The sequence below is a fragment of the Equus caballus genome, chromosome 12 (genome assembly GCF_041296265.1).
Source record: "Equus caballus isolate H_3958 breed thoroughbred chromosome 12, TB-T2T, whole genome shotgun sequence".
Taxonomy (NCBI): Eukaryota; Metazoa; Chordata; class Mammalia; order Perissodactyla; family Equidae; genus Equus; species Equus caballus.
In genome coordinates, this window is record NC_091695.1 from 18,370,398 (window position 1) to 18,389,088 (window position 18,691).

The window sequence follows — 18,691 nt, forward strand, 5'->3', positions numbered from 1 at the left end:
AGGAAACAATCTGGTAAATTACATGAGTTTATTGAATTCCACTATTGTGTTTATATCTAATTTAATTTCATTCATTATGTATTATATTCTTCATAAACCATATTAAAAAATAGTGAGGTTTTTAAATTAAATTTAATTACAGAAGTAATACTGAAATATAATCTCTTTAATCAAAATATGGTATGACACTAAAATTCCCTTTGGCTATCAGCACTCATATTGTTACTTTTTAAAATAATTTGTTCATATGGAATTTTATCATACAGAAATTTTAAGTATACATTCTGTGAATTTTCTTTCTGCGCTTTATTTAAAAGAATTCTCTACCTTATGAAATAAATCCATTATAACTATTTCTCAAATATATTTTCTAGTTTTGTTTGATGCATTTGTGCCTTTCAATCATCTGCAATATATCTTTTAATGCCTTGTGAGGTATTTTTTTTCCTCCAGAGGGAGATTCAAAGTCCTAACTTCAGTTACTGAAAAGTTAATTATTTCATTGCAAACTGAAATTTCAACTCAAACATAAAATAAATTCCAATATATTTATGTATTTACTTATTGGCTGTCTTCAAGTCTAGCAATCTGCCTTCACCAAGTCTTTAATTGCCATAGTTTTCTAACATACTTCCTTTCTGAAAGGTATGTTTATCCTCTTTGCTTTTTATTTTAAAAGGTTAGATTAATTATTCTAGATATTAACTGTTTTTGAACTTTGGAATCAGATTTTCTAATTTCTTGAAGATTCTGGTCAGAATTTTTGTTTTAATTATTTAATGCATTGACTAATTTGGGAAGAATTGACATCTTTTCTATACAGATCCCCCTCAGCCATTAACATGGTATATCTCTTTACTTGTTTCAATCTTTTTATAGCTTTTAACACAATTCTATATTCAAGGACAGAATCCTATTTGTAAGGAAAAATAGCTAACAGCTAAAAGAATCTTTAACATTTTATTTGAAACAAATCACACCACAGCTCAGAGCGATTGCAATTGGAGTTTTGCTTGTGTGACAGTGATACTGCCAGAGATTTTGCAAGAAATCAGACCACCGGGTGTTAACATGGGATTCATGGATGGAAGTTAAATCAAAAGTCCATGAACCTCTTAAAATCCTGTTAAAAATCTCTTTACATGTCAAATGCCTATTTTTCTAAAACAATGTAATAGGAACTCAGATGGAGCAAAGGACAGAGTTCAATTGCTATTATAGCTCTTTGCAATAAGGCAGGCAGATTTATCACTGTGTAGGGTTAATCTTTTTATAAAAATGAGCCTTGAGTTTAACAATTTTGTGATGCATTTTAGATAAGTTTGCAGAAATGAAGTAAGAGATGTAGTGTAATATTTTGCACCAAAGAAATATTTCCTTTTTAACTAAAATATCACGGGACAGGGCCCCAGGAGCCCGTAATGAGCCTGGCAAAGAAAGTAAGTAGTTCAGTTCAAAGAGATACAGTAGTGAAACAGACTGAGTGAAGAAGACTCTCTGGATGCAGTTTGCCCCTCAAAGGGTGCTGTCATAAAAGGACGTGCCAGAAAGTGTGACCAAAGGATAAAAATGATGAGAAATCCTGGGTTAGACTCAGAAGCGAACTAAGAAATAAGGTCAATTCCAGAAAGCCATAAATTTACTAGAAGCGCATACAATGGGGCGATGCTTATCCTCAAAAATCTACTTCTTGCTCTTTCTCTCCTTCCACTATTTTTTTAAATGTTCATGAAAAGGTTCTAAAGGTACTTTCCAAAATTGTTACCCAGAGGTCCTATATTTTGAATCAGGAGTTCATTAAATTCCCATGACGTTACCCAACTTTCAGGATTTAGCATAGATTTAGTCACTGGGAAGGATCCAGAATTGTAATTGACCTTCTTGCCCTAGAAGAACAGATAACCTCAGTGCTGTTTTATATATAACAGAGATTGAAAAATCATTCTTAAGGTATAATACTGAAATTTCTTCTTAATATTGATCTGAAAAAGCGTGTTTCATCTTTTAAGTTTCAATTTGTTGTTCATGTTAAGTGTGAGACTTTGAAATTCTGTATAATTGAAATTAATTGATGATGTGTGCTGTTATTATTACTGTATGTCTGCTCTACTGAACTGTACTCTACTTGCAGGTAGAGATTGTACGTATTTTGTACACTGCTGTACCTTTAGCAGCAATTATAGGAGTTGTATCATAATGAACAATTGATATATATATTTACTGAAAAAATGAATGGCTTTTAAAATAAATCAATAATTTCATGGGCCTGGCCTGTGGTGCAGCAGTTAAGTTTGCACTTTCTGCTTCGGTGGCCCAGGGTTTGCCAGTTGGGATCCCTGGTGCAGACATGGCACTTCTTGGCAAGCCATCCTGTGGTAGGCATCCCACATATAAAGTGGAGGAAGATGGACATGGATGTTAGCTCAGGGCCAGTCTTCCTCAGCAAAAAGAGGAGGATTTGCAGCAGATGTTAACTCAGGGCTCATATCTACCCCCCCAAAATCAATAATTTCAAAAAGTTGAGTGTTTTCAGGTATAACTTCCCTCTCTGCATGATCAAACCCACAGAAGCAATGGGACATGTAAACATCACAGAATTTATCCTCATGGGACCTTTTACTGATGCGGATGCAAAGGTTGTCTGCTTCTTCCAGTTCTCACTCTCCTGTATCGCAATTCTCTCAGGAAACCTTCTCATTCTTCTCACCATCAGGAGCAGCCACCTCAGTGAGCAGCCCGTGTACTTTTTCCGCAGCTACCTGTCCTTCATGGATGTCTACTTCACCTCCGCTGTGGCCCTCAAACTGATCACAGACTTATTGCCCCAGTGGAAGACCATCTACAGTGACTGCATGTCCCAGATGTTTTATGCCCACTTCTTTGGTGCCACTGAGATCTTCATCTTGGTGGCCATGGCCATCTTCAGACCCCTTCACTATATGGTCATCATGAGCAGACAAGTGTGCTATGGCCTTGTGATGGCCTCTAACTTTCAGAGCATTTACCGATTTAATCCTGCATGTATTGATTTTTATTGAACTTGCCTTCTGTGGACCCTGTCAAATGGACCACTATTTCTGTGATGTATTCCCCTTGCTGAAGCTGGTCCATACGGACACCAGCTTGTTGATCACTGTGATCAGTACCACCACAGGGGTGATGTCCATTTGACCTTTGTTGCCTTGGTCATTTCTTACATCATCATCCTGTCCACCCTGAGGACCCATTCATCCAAGGGCCACCACAAAGCCCTCTGCACCTTGGCTGGCACATCACTGCTGTTTTCACATTCTTCTTGTCCCTCATCTTCATCTCGGTCCCCATGGCTGATTCTGTCAGTAATGACAAGGGGTTTTGTCCTACGTTCACTATGATTGCTCCCATGTTCAACCCTCTCATCTATACACTGAGAAACACAGACATGAAGAATGCCATGAGGCGAGCGTGGTGCCAACACAAACTGTTTGAAGGGAAATGAAGCTGCTGGTGTTCAAACCTTTTGGCACATCCTGTTCTATCCATAGAATCATTAATATGAACAGATACAGCAGGTACAGAGAGGTGGAATGCTGTCATCAAAATCTGAAAGCCTTGAAGAGAGGAGGACCCTCAGCCACTCTCTTTCTGTTACTTTTCTGAGACTGTATAGAAGGGGAGTGGACCAGGTGATCTCCAGGTCTCTTCCAGCTCTGACAATCTGGAATTAATGTTAGACATTCTGGACCTTTCTGTTTTTTACGATCCCTGACATAGTGAGCATTAGAGGACTTTTATCAGGGCAAATTGTAGAGACTGCATGGTTTGGCACTTGTGCCCTGCTTTAGGAAACAGATATCTTGACTGAGACACCTCTCACAGATAGAGGTCCTAAGCACTTCCATAGTTTTGAGGTCTCCATTGTTATAAAAAAAATAAAGCAATGACAAAATTTTACAAGTGTTTTATATTTTAATTCTTTACATTAACAAATCATGCTTCTAAAATAATGCAGTGCAATATAATTATACTATTCACATTATGCTAATGGGACATATTGTCATTAATTCTTACTACCCCATCAGTGGTGTATTACAGTACAGTCTGCCCTCCTTATTTGTAGATTCCCCATCTGTGGATTCAAACAACCATGGATCTAAAGGCCTAAGATGGTTGTATCTGTACTGAACACATAGACCTTTTTTCTTGTCATTATTTTCTAAATAATACAGTATGACCACTATTTACATGGCATTTATATGATATTAGGTATTATAAGTAATCTAGAGATAATTTGAAGTATACAGGAGGTTGTCCATAGGTTATTTCCAAATAACTATGCCATCATATATGAGAGACTTGAGCATTTGTGGATTTTGGTGTGGGGGAGTCCTGGAACCAATCCACAGTGAATACTGAGGGATGATTGTAACTAGAAGTTTCAAACTGGATGATGAACATCTTTTTTCAATCCTACAAGTGTAATTCTATGACTGTGTTTATTATCTCACTTACAAAGTCTTCATTAGTATACAACTTAATGCTCTATATAAATGTGCAACACAGAAAATCTCCCATCCTGTGAGAGGCCCTGAGCTTAAGAAGGCACATAGCTGAATACATTGATGTTCCTAGTGTACATTTTGTTAACCCTCACTGTTCCTTATGCTAATTAGTATAATTTGATGTCTTGTTCTACCATTCAAACTATGCAAATCTGTCTCATTTCCTCTCAGGCTGGCTCTCGTACTAAGGAGAAATAAAGAAGATTAGACTAAGAAGCAGATAAAACCAACTGAAAACTGGGGCATAAGCCAAGATCATTGGTACTTTGACATGTTTCATTAATTTATACAAGAATCCTCAAGCTTTGTGAATTGGAAGGGACTGTGATGTCATCTAGGGTCATCCATTAACACAACATACATTTGAGGAACTGAGGCCTACAGGGTGGGTTCAACAAGTATTCAAACAAAAGACATATCCCTATAATTTCTGATGCTCCATCCTCTTCACCATAATCCCCACTAAGAAACTATACTGTATATCCTTAAAGTATTATTGTCCCTTGTTCAACAAGAATCCAGGTTTTAAGGTGAGGAGTATATTTGCAGAAATTAGCCATAGGTTGATGAAGATTTCAGCAATAGTTTTTCTCTTCCAAAAAGATCCTGGCATGTGTACAACCTAAAAAATTGGAGAACTTAGAGAATAAGGGGTGGAAGAAAAGTTATGAAGTATGCTGAAAAGGAGGTAAGAAAGACAACAGCAGATCAAGTCAGGGTTTAGATTTGCTGTTGACCTCCTGGTGGTGATTACCACATCATGGAATTATCCAATTCTGGAAGATGAGGGAGAACAGAAATGTCTATAGCTGCATGGGCAGGTATGTAATTCTGATGTTTATTTTTAATAAGCCTGTTACTGATGCATGTGTAGGCCACATTCTCCAGTAATGAATTAAATTTGCTTACTGTCACAAATTTGCTATTTGTTTTCTCCCAAAAGAAGACATGCCTTTCAGAAATCTGTTTGAATATGGCTCATATTTATCTTTTCTTAGCTCTTTTCTTATAATTTGTTAACAAAAGAAGGGTGAAAAGGAATCTACCCAAATGTCATTAGTAATATGTCCTTCTTTTCCTATGTGTTATCCATGGATGAAATAGTGGGAGGGAGGCTAGCTGCATACTTTGGTAGTTAGAATTTGTCCTTTATGTATATCACCAATGTTATGTGCTGTCCCTCATGCCCCTTCTCTCTAACTTGGCCTTGTATATTGCTCCTTTCAAAGTACCTTACACTAAAGATATTGGAGGTTTCATTAATTCAAGAATACACCTCAGAATCCCCACTTCTACAGTTTGATCACACTATTCATGGATCAGCCAGCTCAATATTGACATGTAACAAGCCATTCCAAAACTTGTGGCCTATACAATAAACATTTAATTCTCATTTATGTGTCTTTGGGTAAACTGGGGTTCAGCCAATCTACATTGAGCTTGATGGGGCTTAATTCCAGACACCAGGGTAGGTTCAGATATATTTCACATAGTTCTTATTTTTCTCATGAATAAAATAGAAGTGTCATCTTAATCTTTGCTGAAATTGAAATTTTATGTTCTGTACATGCGATGTTTGACAGTACCACTCACCGTTATGGAATCACAGCATTGTATGTCTCTTTCTACCCTGTGGTGCCTTTAACTTATAGATTTTTCACACTAAAAATGTACACTAAAGACTATTTTGAACATTTGAATAAAGTGATGAAGTTGCATTATACCTCAAAACAACAGTGGTCACCATGCAAGAACTGGACACATCAGAACATTGTCAAAATGAGGCATTCCCACTCAGTCGCTATAAAAAACAGTGAATTCGGGAGGCTCTGACATGTAATAAATGTTTTAATCTCCTCGATATGTTTAAATGAGAAAGGGGTAACATGCTAAGGAACAAAAATGTTTTCTTTACATATTCAATTGAGCAGTGTATGGAAATATGTTTAAAATATTTTATGGCTACTCCAGAGACAGATGTGTAATCACTGGTTACAAGATACAAGGAAATATACTTTTGGTGTTTTCCACTATAAAATAAGCTAATTTATTCATCTGGAAAATGAGAAAGGTTGCCATTTATTTTTATCAGTGAAGGTTATAATCCAAGTCACACCTGCCATAATATAGCAGCAAGGTTATAAAAGTATAAAGCTGGCAGCCAATGTTGCGATCATACATCTATGAAATAAAATGATGTTGTTGACCAGACTCACCCCCAATGAAACTGGAGGAAGTCTGAGTACTTACACATGGTTCTTGGCCATGTCTTTCCAAGGAGCCAAGAGGAGACTCTCCAAGCTCCTCCAATTGGGACTGACTTTGAGGAACTTTAGTGAACAGGAATATGTTTATAAAGTCACTAGTAGAAACTTGAATACATTTTATATGTCCCACTTCTTGGTCTTTGAGAGTAACAACTCTGTCAGCTTTTATCGTTTTAGGGACTTCAGACCTTCAATATCACTAATATCCCTTAATGGTCAAGACTTTAGTGCAAAGATGTAAAGGAAAGGGTATTGCAGAGAAAAGTTATCAGATTGATAGCATTTATTTATTTTACAGTTTTCCAAATTGAGTTCAAGTTTAGCTCCCTTTGTGTGTTGGTTAGGAGAATCAAAGCGAGTATACATACCCAAAGGTAAGCCTCTTTGGATTTCATTGACTCATTGACCTCCTGTGCTATAAGAACATCAAGTATGATCTAGTCCCAGTGTTTCCAAATATAAGTGCCCAGATATGACACTGAGTGTGTAAAAATTATCAAAGGAGTTTATTAAAATTACAGATTTTTGTATACCCTTTAACCTTGGCCTACAGGATCAGAAACTCTTAGAATAGGTACTGTTATCTGTTCAAAAGTCTCTCAAGATGATTCCAATGATCAGATAAGTTTGAGAATCACTGACCTAGGCATCATTTTTAAATTGAGCAAAGGGAGATCCAGAGAGATCCAGTGAGTATATGTCCAATCTGGGACAATAAACATAGATTTGTGTGGTCCAGGGCAAGGGTTTCTTAATTATGACTTCTAATCCAGATGTCTTAATACCTTTTGATTTTTCTTATCTTAAATTCTGTGAATGCATCAACACCAGAGATCACTTTTTAAAGCACTGTGTACAATCCTTAATGTAATGTACATACACTCACACACACACTCCACAACCATAAACACATACCCAAGTATAGGCAGTAATTTGAATAATCAGATTTCTGGAAAAGACAATAAAACAATGATAAAGACATAAGCAATGTTGTGTTCATTTGCTGTAGAAAGATAAAGCTCAGCTTGCACAAAGTAAGGGAGGAATTTGTCACCAGGGCAAGTACTAGCACGCATAAGAAAGTCATGAATGTTTTTTGTCCAGAATGAGTTTCTCTGGAGTTCCACAGTTGGAAACTGTGTTAGGTCAGTCAAGGAAGAAGTAATAAATGTATTCAGTATTCAGTATATAGTATTCACTGGATTCAATAAAGCTGCTTAATTCAAATATTGGAGGAAATGTGGTTTCCCAACTAAGCATTTCAGCAAATTGTATGTACCATGTTGATTGAGTGACAGTCACCTATTCATCACTCGCCTTTTTTTTATTCATATTCTTTAGTTTTTCCTGTTAGTCACTTTTCCTAACAGGGACCACTGGCTACAGATGACTATTACAGTTTAACGTCAGTTAGCAGAAGAATATTAATGGATGTTACAATTAAAATGGGGATCTTAGAGGTATTTTTCCCCCAATTTCCTTATTTTTTGGGTAAAGAAAATGAGTCCTAGAGAAAGGAAAAACTTTTTCCATGACCAGAGGATGACAACAGGTATATTGTTTTTTAAGCCTGTGTTTAATCTCTTTTACATTCTGTACACACCTCCCCTCCCATTCCAACCTTACTGGGTTTGGTTTTCACGGTGTCTTGGAGGTCTTATATTGAATGCTTTAGCTCATATCTCTGTTATTTTTCATACAATATATACATATTGCATGCTTAGTGTGTACCAATTGCAGTTCTAAACACTAGAAAACAGCCTTAACTACTTCACAGTAGACTCTCATTCATTAAAGAAAATGACAAAAAGGGAAAAATGGAGAGGAGAAAATAATGGTAGTGAGTATGATCATGCTGAGCTTTTGAGTTTAATAAGATTTTCTGGCCTAGATATTTTGGAGAATTATCTGATTACTAAATATTAGAAAAAATATAATAATAATAATAAATAATCCTTACTTCTATAGAATCTGCTATTTTCTCATTTGTTCCTCCAAAAGAAAAAACCTGTGAGGTTGCTTTTGTTGTCTTCATTGTACAGGTGAGAAAATGTAACATCGTCCTGCTTAAATTGTTACTTCCAACTATTTATAATTAGCCTTCCAGAAAAACTTCCAGCCCCCTAGTTTCTTCATTGCATTCTTTACTTCTGCATTTCTCAGTGTATAAATCAGAGGATTTAACATGGGGGTGACAATGGTGTAAAATACGGCTACCATCTTATCCTCTGAAAAGGTAGTGTCAGGGCGCATATACATGAAAGTACAGGGACCAAAAAAGATGATGACCACAGCAATGTGGGAGCCACAGGTGGAGAGAGCTTTGCTCCTGCCTTCTGCTGACTGCTTTCTCAGGGACACCAGGATGATGGTATAGGAGGTGAGCAAGATAACAAAGCTCCCCAGAGTGATGGCACCACTGTTGGCTGTCACAACCACCCCAACAACATATGTGTCTTTGCAGGCAAGTTTCAGCACAGGATGGACATCACAAAAGTAATGATCAATCTCACTGGGTCCACAAAAGGGTAGTTGGACGACCAGAGCCACTTGGATAATGGAGTGTAAGAACCCAACTACCCAGGTCCCCAGTAACATTTTATTGCATCTCTCCTGGTCCATGATGGTTACATAGTACAGGGGTTTGCAGATAGCCACATAACGATCATAGGCCATTACAGTAAGGATGAAGATTTCAGTGCAACCAAAGAAATGTCCCGCAAAGAGTTGTAACCTGCACCCTGCATAGGAGATAGTTTTGCTCTTGGCTAACAGGTCAACGAGCATCTTAGGAGCTATGACTGAGGAGTAACAAATGTCCACAAAAGACAAGTAGTTGAGAAAGAAATACATAGGATACTTGTAAAGGTTGCCCACATAAATTGTCAGCATGATAAGGAGGTTCCCCAGAAGAATGACTGTGTAGAAGAAAGAAAATACCACGAAACAAACTTCTTCCACCTCTAGGTTCTGAGAAAGCCCCAAGAAAATGAATTCAGTTACATTGTTAATTTTTTCCATGGAATTAATCTAGGAGACCAAATTCCCAAGAGACAATTAAATTATCTGAAAGAAAAACATAACAAGGACCAACAACATTTTCTTCTAACTCGAAATAAATGGATAATCACTGTAGTTGAAAGTGGACAAATAGATACTCACTGCTTGCTAGAATGTATTCTTCAAGAAATTGAAATGCTCATATTCTGATCATCTTAGCTCCACATGATAATCCATTCATTCACTTCAGATGAGGAAGCAAAGTTTAGGGAGATAAAGTAAATCCCTTAGTCACACATCTAACCAAGAGTCTCACATCCCACACATTTTATTAAGGTATTTTCATGTTTCTAAAAATTTACTTAGCTCTTATTCTGTATAAAGTATTTAACCTAATTTTGAAACAACTTCTGTTTTTGGGGCTATGGTGATATTTATGTATCTGAAAGGATTCATCTTATTTTTGACACAAAAATGTAAATATATAGCAGCATTTTTCCTTGCAAATACTGCCATGAATTTTCAAGTAGTTGAAACCAGCTGACCTCAGCAGGTTCTTTTTGTTATGAAACTCAGATCTTTTTGTACATGAGTTTATGGTCCCTGATTTGATATCAAGCTCTTATAGTCGAGAGGCGGTATGATGTAGTAGAAAGGGGATCGGGTACAAACCTGATTCAGAGATAATGGTGCTGTAACTCTAGACAAACCATTTATCTTCATGGGGCTTCTGTTATCCCTTTTGTGAAATGAGACAGTTTCAATTTCACTACAATCTATTAACAGTTATTTCTACCATGAATTAAATCAATTCTGTCAACATGGAATAGTCATAAAACTCTAAAAAAGAGGCTGAAATAAGAGAAGACAAAGCAATAAAATAAACTGCTGGAGACAGAACAAGACCTGTTTGATTTTAAAGGAGGGGAGGAGAAGTCTTGCGTAATTTCTGCATTCTCCAGGAATTACTTTTCCTTGCTCTTTTAAAGATTTATCTGCTAACCAAAAAAAGTAAAAACAAACAAAAACAAAAAACAAAAAAACCTCTGCACTTTAATTTCACCATTCCTTCACACATCTTTTTAATCTCTCAAGTTTCATGCTAGTCTGTATTAGTTCTCCCAGGTAGGATAAATTAAATATTTCTGGAAGAGGGCATCACTGAAAGATACTTTAGTCTACTGAAAGATGGATTTAGAAAGAGGACAATATTTAATGTAAATGGATGAGTCTTCAGTGGTGGAGTTTCAGGCATTCTAGTGGGGTCACTGGAGTGTATGTGTGGAAAAGGGTATCAATAATTTTGATTAAAGGGGCTTACAAATTATTCCGCAGACCAAGCCACAGATGTAAATGATTCTTTTAGTTTTAGGTTAGAATAGGATTACATAACATCTTAGATGGTCATTAGGAATTTTGTCCACCTGAGGCCATTTCCCCTCATAATTTGTTAAGTTAGTACTTACAACTCTGACTGAACTCTATGCTCCGCTATGTGTTTGCAGCAAGATTGTACCTGACACTTATAGCTTTTGGGAAACTACAGGGCTGTTCTTCCTCAGGTCTGTATAATAGAGTTGATAAAGTAGTCATTACTGGTGTGTCTTCTCTTATACAGTAAAAAATAATGATAATAATAGCAATAATAGTAATGGTAAGAGTAATAATTCAAATTCAGACTCAAGCACATCCCTATGCCTTTTTTACATGTTCCTTCCCCTCTGGTTTTTCCTTCCAAATTGAAAAACAAATACTACTTTCACTAAGAGAGCCCTTCAATTTAAGAAAGCTCAAATTATAGTAGTTTTTGACAACCATGAATTGTGCTGCTTGCTTTTATCTAGAAGAACCTTGGGAATTGTGTCTCCATCGTCCATAGCATGATTCCTTAAGGAATTCTTCTTTCTCCTTGAATCAAGACTCATCTCAAAGAGTTCCTCTGTCCACTTTCTGAGCATTTCAAACGTGATAACGTCTCAATTTCTTTTGAAATTATTGACATTTTCTTACTCACCATTATGCTACCCTATCTCGTAGTCGTGTATGGATGAACTTCATTATCTTATCAAAATATTGATAATTTTATTATCCTTTTATTTCTGAGAACAGTGTCTTGCAATTATATTACAGGTATTCAAAATATAGGCATTTGATTGAATTATTTTTCCACAAACGTTTTATATCAGCTTTAGAAGAAAAAAGATAATCTCACCAGTGTTGCCCATGGCTTGAGTTTTGCTTTATTTTCCTATCTCTCTTGAGATAATTTGAGTACAGATGTCCAAAATGAAGTAAGAGTGATGCCTTAGGAATTGCCTTCTGAATAATTAGCACTGGAGAATCCCTGACCCCAAAACTCAAAGGCTGGTAGAAGACAAGTCTTTAATGTTCTTAGTTCACTGTCTCATCTACTGAAATTTACCATTTCACAATATCTTTGGCAACAAATGCTTTTTATCCCTACTTCTTAAAAGACCTATTTAAATAGAATGATGCAAAATGTTAATGACCTCGGGGAAAGACTTTCTCCCAAAGTCTCCATCCATAATCAGAATCACATCAGTGCAACCACAATGAGCTTTAATTTCCAGATGTAGTTTTTCAATTTATTAAGAAAATTTTTTAAAAATTTTCTTTATTTGCTAAATGTAAAACAATCAATTCTTGCATTTAGGATCATAATATGAAACCAAAGCATTTCAGTAAACAGAAGTAATTGTCTTATGATTTTATATCTTGTTCAATGGACTGTGCCAATACATATATTAAATATTACATATTTATGTAACATATTACATAATATATTCTACTTTTTAGATTACTCTTCTATTGAGTTTTAATTGTTCTACTCTTTTGAAAGTTCCATTCAATTGGAAAAAAGTGGATTCAGTAGTGCTATTTGGGTTTCAGTGCTTTTCTTTTTAATTGAACCTCTGATGATTTCTTCAGAAATTGATGGGAAGAAGTTCAGTTCCAGCCTATGCCTGGGACAAATTATAGAGAAGGCTTTCATTCTTTTACATTTTGATTGTAAATCATTAAGATTTGACTCTTGACCACTAATCTGTCTTATTTTTTTCTATTTCTACTCTTTCCTTTCCCCTCATTCTTGCTTTTCTTTCTTTCCCCTTTCTACTCTCACCTCACCTACTTCTTTTCTCAAACAACCTCCAAAGTATCATACTCTGACTTCTTAATACTCTTATAGGGAACTTATGAGCTGTCCACCACTTGCTAGTAAGCACAGCTGATTACTGATCTTGACCCGACCTTGGGCCATTCCCCCTGCAGTTTCTGTCCATGTCACTGGACCACTCCTACAGTTGTAGGAGAAGACAGAGTCCAAAGTCCAAACTGGCATCAGGAGCAATCACAGTAGGAGGCAAGCTTGATGGGAAAGCGATTGAGCATATTTAGGCTCCAATCATGTCATACAGTATCTACCACTTCAGCAGCAACAGAGAATCTCTGAGGAAGGATTCCAGAAGTGCCTACCTTGTTGTGAGGCAAGGTCCTGTCCAGTCTGGCCCATAAGTGACCTAAAGATGGAGTAGGGAACATAGCTTGATTTTTTATCCCATTTTAAGTCTTTTGAGTAGACTAGAAATGGCCCCCTCCTTGAAGAAGCTGACTTGTACCTCTGATCTCCTCTCCTTTTGTGGAAGAATATAAGGTATTTCACCCTGCAATAAGACCCCAATATCCAAAGAATGTACAAACAGATATAAGTGACACAAGGGTGAATTGTGCTAATGATGGAGAATAGTTTCCGCTGGTCCCTTCTTGTATGGTCTCTTCTTATATGGTCTCTTAATATCATAGTGAAGTGCAGGCCACTACTTCAGTGTCTCTGGCTACAAGCAAGGTGAGTACAGGAATCTGGGTAATCCTTTATATAAATAAAGTCCAGCATAGCTCATGCTGTTAAAAATAATGTCCTATGAAGAGTGTGTAATAATTGGGGATAATGGGTATATTGTGATATAAAAGTGAAAATGAAACAGAATAGATAGTCATTCCCATAATTGATAATTACTATATAAAAATATAATAAGAAGGGGCTGGCCCCGTGGCCGAGTGGTTAAGTTTGTGCGCTCCGCTGCAGGCGGCCCAGTGTTTCGTTGGTTCGAATCCTGGGCACGGACATGGCACTGCTCATCAAACCACGTTGAGGCAGCGTCCCACATCCCACAACTAGAAGGACCCACAACAGAGAATATACAACTATGTACCGGGGGGCTTTGAGAGAAAAAGGAAAAAAATAAAATCTTTAAAAAAAATATAATAAGAAAACACAATAAAAGCTATTTTTTCTTATGGAAATGAAACAAAACTAATAAAAGAAAATGGCTAGTAATATTGGATGCTCAAGAAAATTTATTTTCCCCAACATGTTATAAATTTTTTCAAACATTTAACATTGACAAATGAATACATCTGTGTTACCTAATACTTATCAAGATCTAGACATTTTCCTTTACCCTGGAAATTTCCTTCATGTCATTTCCCAGACAATCCCCACTCCCTCATTCTGTATAAGCAATTGTTGTTTTATTTTATTTTTTATCAAAGATTACTTTGGCCTGTTTTAGACCTTAATTTAATTGAAATCATAAAAAATACCATTTTAAGTAAGACTTCAACTCAGCAAAACATGTTTGAAATTCATGAATCATGTTGTGTATATCAATAGTTCATTCCTTTTTATTGCTAAGGAAGATTTAACTGTATGTATATACTGCAATTTATCCTTATTTTTATTAATGCACACTTGGGTTATTTCAAGTTCTTGGCTATTATGTACCAAGCTGCTGTGAACATTATAGTACAAGGCTTTTGAGAAAAAATTATTTCTCCTGGATAAATAGCTAAGAATGAAATTGTTGGGGCATATGCTAAGTGTATGTTTAATTTACGATAACCTTGTAGAACATAACCCAGTGAATGTACCATGTTACATTCTCATCAACAATTAAAACTGTATCCATAAGCAGACTTTTTCTCACCATACACTGCTGCATGCCTGGTCTAAACTGCCATAATCTCTTTTCTAGATTATTATAGTATCTTCCTAATATCCCTATTTCCACTTAGAATGCTCAACTAGTCATTCAGAGTTATCCTATAAAACCATAAGTCATATCGCACCACAAATACTGAAATCTTTTCTCATTTCACTCCAGGTAAAATCCTGTAGTTGTATACAATGACATTTTCCATTATATTTCTGTTTTTATCGTCAAGTATTCTCTTTCTTATTCCCTTTCTCTAGTCACACTGGGCTATTTGATTTTCTTTGTTTACAATAAGCATATCCTATTTACTCTGGCTGTTTCATCTACCTAGAACTTTCTCCCCGATGGTAGATTTAAGAATTGTTTATATCGATCAGAGGCTCCCAACCATGGCACTATTGCCATTTGCAGTAAGATAGTTCATTGTTATAAGGGTTTTTCCTTTATTTTATCAGTTGTTCAACAGCATCCTTGATCTCTGCCCACCAGATGCTAGTGGCAGTGCCCATCCCCAACTCCCATGGTTTTGACGAATAATAACATATCTAGACTTTGACAACTGTACCCTGGGGCAAAATTTCCCCTGGCTAAGAAGCATTTATTTTGGCCTTATTTGAAAAAGTCAACTAATCTTTTGGACCTTCCTTGACTATCCTATCCTAAAGAGTATGTGTCTTTACCTCTAGCTTTGCCACCATCACACTCTTAATTACCTTGCTTTATGTTAATTTATGTCACTATTTAAATGCCTGGAATGTTAAATATTTGTCTAGTTTTTTATTATCCACCTTCACTACATCACACAGTAAACTCCATGGGACTATGAATATTGTTTTTCTACACTACCATATTTTCAACTTCTAGAATAATGCACAGCAATGAGAAGGTGGTAGAATATTCTTGTTTTTGCCTTCATTTTGTATAAATTATTTTATGGTAAATATAAATTTAGTTTTATACCCTAAACTTTCTCAACCACTTTTAGCATTTGAAATCCTGCCTGACGCTTTGAAAGTGTGGGTTTTACATTTACTTCCTTTCAGAATACAAGACAAATCTAGATAGGATATATTTGTAGTAAAAACTCAAACTCTTTTCATTATTATTGGAGACTTAAACTAATTTAAACAATGATATCCTATTCTCTGTTTATTAACTGTAAAATGTCCATGAATGTAGTATGTTGAAAAGGATAAAAAATAAATAAAATAATTAGAGAAAAACACCTTTTAGATATCTAAATGCAAAGTATTAATGATTATCTTGTGTAATACAGATAGCTAAAGCCTTGTAATGCAAATTCTTCATGATCTGTAACAACATTCAAACTAATACATGCAAATGTAAAATAACACTTCTCAATTAAAAATATGATATTGTGTATCTGTGGATAGAAAATGTAATATTCTGTGTTCATTAATGATATTTGTATGGCATACTAGGGGAAACTGTAGGGGATTTGAGAGTATCAATATGTGGCTAAATAAAATGTATACTTATGCAACGAAGTACATGAAAGTTCAAATAAAATATTTTAAACATGGTAATGAATATTTGAGCTTTCTCTTGCAAATGTGACTTTTTAATTAGTCTTTGTTTTTTGAATCAGTTTAGGTTAGAGCAAATTATGCAAAAAATACAAAGAGTTCCCATGTACTCACTCTGTCTCCCTCAGTTTCCCAGATTCTCGTATCTTGCATTAGTGTAGTAAATTCATTGCAACTGATGAATGAATATGGATTCATTTTTACTAAAATCTACAATTTTTGTTAGTTTCCTCTTTGTGTTGTATAGTTGTATGGCTTTTGGCTTATGCAATACACCACGTATCCACCATTAGAGTACAAAGCATAACAGTTTCCCTTCACTAAAATTGTCCTGTACTCCACCTATTTGTCCCATTACTTCTCCCTCTGATTCTCTGGCAACCACTGATTTTTTTTCTTGCTGTTTCCACAGCTTTTTTCCCAGAAAATAAATTCATAATTCATATCTGTGATACAAATATTTCTGTTTCAAGGCCTAAATATCTTCCTGTGATCTATTTCATTTGTTGTTCTAATCTATTAATATTTTGAAATTTACTAACTTCAACTGGTTACACTCTTTATTTCCACATAAATATATTACCCTTAATTTGGACCATCTACACTACAATCATAACCCAATATTATAAAAAATTACCGTAACAGCTATGATTCAAGAGAAACCTTAATACCACCCCCAGAATTAGAAAGAATTAAGTTAGAAGCACAAAGTGGATTTTATTAAAGATACTATTCTGAGTGTGAACCTAACAGTGAAAAGTTTCCTAAGATCAAAGATGTAGCACAAAAGGATGAATTTTCTCTCTATGTTCTGACACTTTTCTAGAAGGATCTAGGTAAACACATGGTAAGAATTTGCAGTAAATGCCCAACATTTTGAAGGGATATTAGTAGATTAGAAATATTGTCCCTTACTTCATGAAACTTCTACAGGTACTGATCACAAAGAACAACTAAGTTGAAGTCCATGATCAAATGTGATGAGACAATTTTTTAATAAATGAAAATGTTTGGAACATTTAAAAGTTACTACACCATGTAATACACATAATTGGTGAGAGTATCTAGAAGCAGAAACACTAGAGGCAGCATAAGAAAGGCACAGAACACAGTAGATGAAGTCCACAGCCATGCTAAGCAGGCAAGAGAGGCAGAAACATGGCAATGTGCAACATCTAAGGTAATAGACCATATGACCTGTTTTTACTTCATGGTATCTTTCCTCTCCATATAATGAACTCAATGTTAACCCATATATGTGTTCACTTCCAATCCTGAAGGAAATAGCTCTCATACCCTGAGACAGGAGTATTATGTTAACTCCATGATAAGCGGATAATATTCTCTAGGGACTTCTTCTAGGTCAATTCAGACTACAAAGAAAATTTTGAAACTTCTAATCATCTTTTGTCATCTGAGATCAACTTCTGCTCCATAACTTCCTCATGACATTTTTCACTTGGTCATTCCTCAGTATATAAATCAGAGGACTGAATAAAGGTGTTCTAACTGAATGAAACACAGCTATCAACTCATCCATGGGGAAGGATGTTGTGGGTTGTGTGTATATAAACATACAAAGACCAAAGAACAAGATGACCACAATGATGTGGGAAACGTAGGTGGAAAGGTCTTTTCTCCTCCTTTCAGCACTGTGGTTTCTCAGAAAATGCAAGATGATAACATAGGAGAACATCGATATGACAAAACTTACTGTACAAATGGCCCCACTATTGGACACCAAGAGTAGATTGACCATGTAGATGTCTGTAAAGGCAAGTTTCAACAAAAGCTTCAAGTCACAGAAATAATCATTTATCACATTGGGATTGCAAAAAGGTAAACTCAAGGTCAGAAAAATCTGAGCTGAATAATGCACCCAGAACCCCATCCAGCCCGCAGCCACCAAGGCACCGCAGGCTCCATGGCTCATGATGGTCTAGTAGTACGGGGGCTTACAGATGGCTATATAGCAGTCAATGGACGTGACGATTAGGGTAAAGATCTCCAGACAGCCAAAGAAATGGAATGAAAATACTAGGCTCATACACTCACTGAAAGAAATAGTGGTCTTCTCCAAAAAGTTATCCACAATCATTCTAGCAGCTGTGGAAGTAGAGAACAGGTATCAGATAAGGATAAGTGGAAAGGAAGAAGTACATTGGCCTTCTAAGTATCTGGCTGGTCTTGATGGTGGCAATAATCAGGAAGTTACACAACAAGGTCCCCAAATAGAAAATCAAGAAAATGACAAACACTATTTTCTTCCTAACAGGATCCTGGGCCAACTCAAGTAGAATGAACTCAGTCATATTATTGTT

At 35.9% G+C, this 18,691-nt stretch overlaps 1 protein-coding gene and 2 pseudogenes across 1 annotated transcript; 1 reads left to right on the forward strand and 2 right to left on the reverse strand.

The window, feature by feature from the left end:
* Positions 2,574-3,478, forward strand: OR4P70P (olfactory receptor family 4 subfamily P member 70, pseudogene; annotated as a pseudogene).
* On the reverse strand, positions 8,894-9,829 carry OR4S2D (olfactory receptor family 4 subfamily S member 2D). Its single transcript, NM_001391188.1, is given in 1 exon segment — positions 8,894-9,829. A coding segment is annotated over 1 exon segment (936 nt).
* OR4C266P (olfactory receptor family 4 subfamily C member 266, pseudogene) lies at positions 17,791-18,691 on the reverse strand (annotated as a pseudogene).